The sequence below is a fragment of the Mixophyes fleayi genome, chromosome 8 (assembly GCF_038048845.1).
Source record: "Mixophyes fleayi isolate aMixFle1 chromosome 8, aMixFle1.hap1, whole genome shotgun sequence".
NCBI classification, from domain to species: domain Eukaryota; kingdom Metazoa; phylum Chordata; class Amphibia; order Anura; family Limnodynastidae; genus Mixophyes; species Mixophyes fleayi.
In genome coordinates, this window is record NC_134409.1 from 9,663,160 (window position 1) to 9,669,429 (window position 6,270).

At 38.6% G+C, this 6,270-nt stretch overlaps 1 protein-coding gene across 1 annotated transcript in view; it reads left to right on the forward strand.

The window, feature by feature from the left end:
- The window catches only part of AK4 (adenylate kinase 4), a 42,566-nt gene extending 41,774 nt beyond the window's left edge, over nucleotides 1–792 (forward strand). Inside the window, exon 6 of the mRNA XM_075181833.1 lies at nucleotides 83–792. Within this exon, the coding sequence (XP_075037934.1) occupies nucleotides 83–221 (139 nt within the window). The 3' untranslated portion in view covers nucleotides 222–792. The remainder of the gene's footprint in view (nucleotides 1–82) is intronic.
- The last annotated feature ends 5,478 nt before the right edge of the window (nucleotides 793–6,270 follow it).

Sequence of the window (6,270 nt, forward strand, 5' to 3'; positions counted from 1 at the left end):
TTGGGAGCCTCCCGCACAGTCAGGGAGACTATGTAACTAAGTTGTTAGACTCTGCTTCATTAATCCTTCTCCTCTCTTCTAGGAGTAAAGGCATTCTGCACACTTTCTCAGGGACCGAAACAAACAAAATCTGGCCGTACATCTACACGCTGCTGAGCACAAAGGTCAACCCGGTACACCCGGAGGACACCAGCCAGGCGTTCCGTCCCGAGGACCCCTAGTCACAACGGTTATTTATTGATCTCTATGTGCTGTATCGATGTGGTGCAATGTTCTCACTATATGAAAACTGTATATGCTGTTTTTGTTGTTGTTCTTCATTTGAAGCGCTTTCAGCACTTACGTTTCGGAAAAAAAAAATAGTTTTCTTAATTTGTTCTGTGTTGCGGAGACCGTCTACGTTTCGTCAGCCAACAAATTCCAGATACGGTGATAAATCGCCTATATTTTCTGGATTATTATTTTTTTTGGAACATATCTCTATGACGTATTTGTTATTCGTGGCCTTGTGACATTTATGATAGATGTTTTCTTGTATTTTTATGAAAAATGTATGAAAAATGTGTTATGGTTTTTTTTAAAAAGAAAAAGCACTATAAAACGATGTAACGTTACAATCCAAAGATGTTCAGAGATTACGTAGTAAAATGAGGTTTTAAGCAGATTAACCACCGGGTATATATTCTACATTATAGAGAGATGCTCAACCTGGTGTATGAAGATTTGAGGTGAGATAGTTGTATTTTCATTACTATCATATCATCAAATGTGATTAAAAATACAAATTTTCAAGATGTGGTTTTTTTTCCCTCCCATCGCTGTCCATTCATGTGTGTGATTATACATGTGTTATCATGTACACAGAGATCACATATATACTCTAACATGCATACATGTATGTTTATATGGTGGACTTCATATAAACATGAATATACACATGCATGTTCTATATGTGATCCTGTGACACTAATAATGAGGTGAATAATCTATACATATATGTAGAGGAAACAGGAAAGATATCATCTATGTTTCCCATCTGATATTAGCCAGCCTGCACTGGATAAAGTTAGGATTCATTAATATATAATGGGGATTAGGAAGATTTGTATATATGAATGTTATAGTGTCTGACAGTTTAGGAATTGATTTTACATTGAGATGATAACTTCACCCTAAACTAAAAAACAAATATCTGAGTGGAGTTTAATGAAATAAAATAAATATTTAAGATATATAAACCTAGTATTCTCTATTCGCCAGATCTTTGCCTTTGCTTTTCCAATTCACATTAATATCATGGGGGAGAAGGGTGTAGTGGAGATTTTCGGAGAGCATCAAATCCACTCTCGCCCCCCATAGTGAACCGTTAGGGTACAGAACACCAGTGTGAATTCAATTTTTATTCTCTCTCCTTGAACTCTGCCCAGTGACCTTGGATAGATCCATCACCCCTGATATTCCTATTATAAACTATTTGGTTTCTGAGGCATAAAGGATCATATAGACCCAACCGTGCTGTTCGCCTGCCCTCACTATATGTTCTGCTCAATTCCTTATATACACTGGTTGTGTCTCGTAGAAGAGATTTTATAGAAGGACAGTAGATATATAAAATATAAACCAAACTAATAATTTGCACTCACTCGTTATATCAAGGCCTTTAAAAAAATCACTCTAACTGGCCACCAGATATATACCCTACACAACAATGTATCTAGACGTCAATTCTATCTTGTATTTTAAAGCAATAGTACAAAGAGGGAGCGTTCTGTCTTATAGGGGGGAATTCAATTCCCCCCGTAGTACCGCCGCGTTAAACGTATTACCAGTATTACGGTAATATTAACCCGGCTTTCTGCTCGGTATTTAAGAACGGTATTTACACCCACTATTACCGAATAACAGTAATAGTGCGCAGACTCTATTGGCTGAACTTGTGTTAGTATCAGTGTAAATAGAAGGATGCTTGGGGTGAGTTTACAAATAGTCTCTTCTGTAGCAACCTTTGATTCCCAGCTCCAGCTTCTTTGTCATAGTATAAAAAGTATCCACTATGGTTTCTTGGCAATATTACAGGACCTTGAGCAAAAATCTCCCCAAAATGGCTTTGTAAATTCCGCAACTGTAGCCAAATATGGAGTTTGTTAAGTTTTCTCAAGGCAGAAGGACAGGAAGATTTTTTTCCTTCAAGATTCCACTGGTACAAATTGTGTTATATCTACATCTCTGGATGTTTCTTCCTTTTTTAGAATTTGGATAGAATCAGAGCCCAGTAAGGACTACGGCTATTTTACTGCTTGATCTGATACAGGTTTTAGGCCCGGACAGGCTAGGATTAGATCATGCATAGAGATGAGTGAAATTTTACGCATTTCGCAATCGGAATTAGTCCTTAAGTGTTGCCAGTTCTACCCAACGCACATTCATACAAACAGACTGGATAATAATGGTCAATTAGCTCTATCTTAATAGACTGTAAATTTACCGAAATACGAACTTACAAATACAGTAAAGAATTGATAAACAAAAGTGGAATTTGAGGATTGTATCACCGGAACTTCACACCTTTGTTAAAACGTTTTCCATAATGAAACTTGATTCGTATGTAATTTCACCGTATCTTCAGTCATCTCTAGTTAGGTCTTGGATAGATTAAGCATGACATAGGTTCATCGTTAATGGTACAACTCTATGGGCTAGGATTAAGACTATTTAGTTAACGTTGAGGTTGGTAGTTTTTCTTTCTACATTTTTTTTAAATCTATTCCTGGAGATTTTAGGATCACATAGAAAGAGGCAACTCCCCTCTTGTTTTATATGATGATTGAAAAAGAACTTTGTTTATAATTTCTTCTATTCAAATTGTAGTACTATAAAGATTAATAGTGGAACTCTGTCCTCATTGGCCCATGATTAATGGCCCTTGTTTATTAGATCTGACTACCTGCACTAAACAATTGTGTATGGGGTAACGTTCATTATGAGAATTTATAGTCCTCCTTTCCGGATAAATTTGTACTCTTTTCACAGCTCAGTTAGTGCCCAGCTCAGATGCAGAATGGATAAAATAATAGAATATTTTAGTTTTCGACCCACAGGGGCAGAGCTTTGATATCAGCCTCTCTTGATCCAAGGCATTTTTCCAATATGGCAATTTCCAATGTGCCCATCACCTTGATATATCCACCCATTGGTTTATGGACATGGGAGCCTTCCCCTTTTGCCAGGTCTGTATATGCCTGACCAATACTGCCACCTCAAGGCCATGTGGTTAAAAAAAAAAAAAATGTCCCAGGCGATGCATTTGCCAAGCAGTGATACCACTTGTACAGCAAGCCTTCAGTTTTCCCAGGTAATGTCACTTTTAGCTTTGCTGAAGGATAAGTTTACTTTTTGCTTAACCTAAGTAGACCCCAGTGGTAAATGTATCAATCCGTGTTTATTTAAAACTGCAATTCACGGCGGTTTGACATCATAATTTTAAACGGCAATGCCCATCAGGTTTTGCCTTTAATAAAATTGCTGTTTAAAATAATGATAGCAAACTGCAGATTGATACATTTACTCCTAAGACTAATTCTCCATAACTAGTGTCAACTTATGTGAAATATATAAAAGCCACAAAAAGTTTATCCTTTTAAACAATAAACTAATGTTCCACCATATTTTATTGTGTCAGTACAGCCCTTTACATAAAGGATGACTGAGGTGGGTGGGGATGGATGACGCGGTTTACGTCATTGCAACACATTCCTGCCACTTTCCAGAATTGCCTGCTCCTCTGCAGTCCGGGAGGTCTCCCAGTAATCCAGGAGTCTCCCGCACATTCTGTGGGAGTGGGCAACAGTGACTCAGGCTCTGCCCGCTCAGTTAGAGAAGCCCCTACCTCCTAAGATGCCAGCCTGCTGCAAAGGAGTGACATGGCAGACATATATAATAAGGTAGAAACACTCCATTTATTTCATGTCTGTTATTAAGCTCAGCCTATTATTTATATTAATGTCCAACATTGGATTGACTAGACCTCACTTCCGCCTTTTCATTCAATGTTTTCTATGTTACATCTGCATGAAACAGCGGCATTGCGCTGGTCTGTTTCTTATGTATTCATGCAATCACCGTTTCTGCATTTTATAACAGGACTTGATTCCCCTTTCATCAATCCGCGCATGTTTCTTCTATTATTTCGGCAAAATTCCCATCTAGGCATCACGTCCGCACCCCATGCTTGTCATGATACACAACTTGCCACGTTTACAGCTTACACGTGGAAGTCTTTATAGCTGAAACCAAAGTAACCACCCATATCGTTGCTGCACCGGAGAGCAGACTGTGCTACTTACAACCTAGGTGCATGGAACATCCAATGCTATATTTTCTTTTCCAAAATGCTCTATTTATAAAGAGAGATTTATTCTCATTTTAATGTATACAAATTGTATTGAAATGACGATTTGTTTAGAGGACTTTTCCTCTAAATGTTTTAAATATATTTTTCTAAATAGAAAACACACAGCATATTTGAAATAAATCAATTATTATGCATTAGGATTGTGGGTTATAGACAAGTGTTAGGACAACCGGGGATGGTTGACCTAGAATTAGACACCTTAAGCCCCGACAACTTTCTATCGGAATATGTGGCCAACTTTATATAAACGATCTGATGGTGAACGTATTAATAATCATTACACCCTTCTTCTTATAGTCACCTCGACCTAACTTTGTGCACAAGGGGCCTGATTCATCTTCAGTACGAAAGTTCATTTTTGCGCCGTATCTTGCCTGAATATTCGCTGCGCTTGCACCAGAACAGGAGTTACGCAGATGAACGTGGCTGCGTGCAATTCATGTACGAACGCCAATGACACATCTGCCTAAGGCTTGAAGAGCGGAACGGGTGGGAAGGGTGGACGGATGTAGGCAATGAGTGGTAAGGATGTGCCGAGGATGTGCTAACGCAGATGTGACTGATTCAAGCTCTGGCCGTCTCTCAACTATGGGGTAAATGTATCAAGCTGAGAGTTTTCCGGCGGGTTTGAAAAGCCAATCAGATTCTAGCTGTCATTTCTTTACTACATTCTAAAAAATGCTAGCTAGAATCTGATTGGTTGTTATAGGCAACATCTCCACTTTTCAAACCCGCCGGAAAACTCTCAGCTTGATACATTTACCCCTATGTGTTTTTTAGCTGTATCACTTGCCCCACCTACAGGGCAGGTGTAAGTGTCGACTGGTAGTGATGACTACATGTGTACATGCCAGAACATGTGTTTGCAAGTATGAGAAATTATAAACATGCATTTTATGTACTGTACACATTAATAACATCCTGTTTTATATGTCATTTAAAAAAAATAATGTTTTTTTAAAAACATTTTTATTAATGATTATAGTATTGAGTTGTTAATTTCTTTTATAAAATATTTTATTTTGCATGCGTTCTGACCTTATATTGCAGATATGCTTGTGTGTATCCTGCAGTCTGTTCTGTCTGTCTGCTTATACCCTGATTGAAATGGAAACGTATCTTGAGATCTCCTTGTATTTGAATACAGACGTAAATGCGTGCAAGTTACGTGCATTTTTTTTACAATCAAGTTGCGTTCACCTTGTGTTCAAAGATGAATCAGGTCCCAGATGTTTAACAAACCCTTACAGGAATGGAAACAATATGGGCACGTGTCATTTTTTACAACCCCTCCCGCTCCTCCTCCCTGCTTGAGAGGCACCTGCAGTTTGGGAGTAACTCACCTGGGCAGCCGTCACCTTTGCTGAGTTCTGCAGCTGCAGCAGCCTCCAGACTTGTCAGTCTGAGTTGGGCTTGAGGCAGGTTTCCTAAATATTTAAAAAATGTCTAGATACCGGCAGAGTGAAGGGAGGGGGCCGATAGGGGGGCAAGTATCTCCTGCAGGCCTGCCGTCCTGGTGGAGAGACTAACGAGCAACGAGAAGTAATAAAAATTACATTTGTCCTCAGTTTCCCTTTAATTCATTAATGTATGAATGCTAATTAACGTCTCCTGCGTCCTCTATTTTACAGAGATAACAAGAGCTTATATCTTCTCATCTTTTGTAATCAACATCAATTTCTCAATAAATGAATCACTTTGTGACTACTTCTCCTACTCTGTATCTGAATTGTTTGGATTCCATAATTGCAAGGTTCCCATCAGCACAGAGTATTTCAGGAGATGAATATGTTTATCATATGTGAGGCAGTGATATCATCATCACCATTTATTTATATAGCGCCACTGATCCTGCAGCG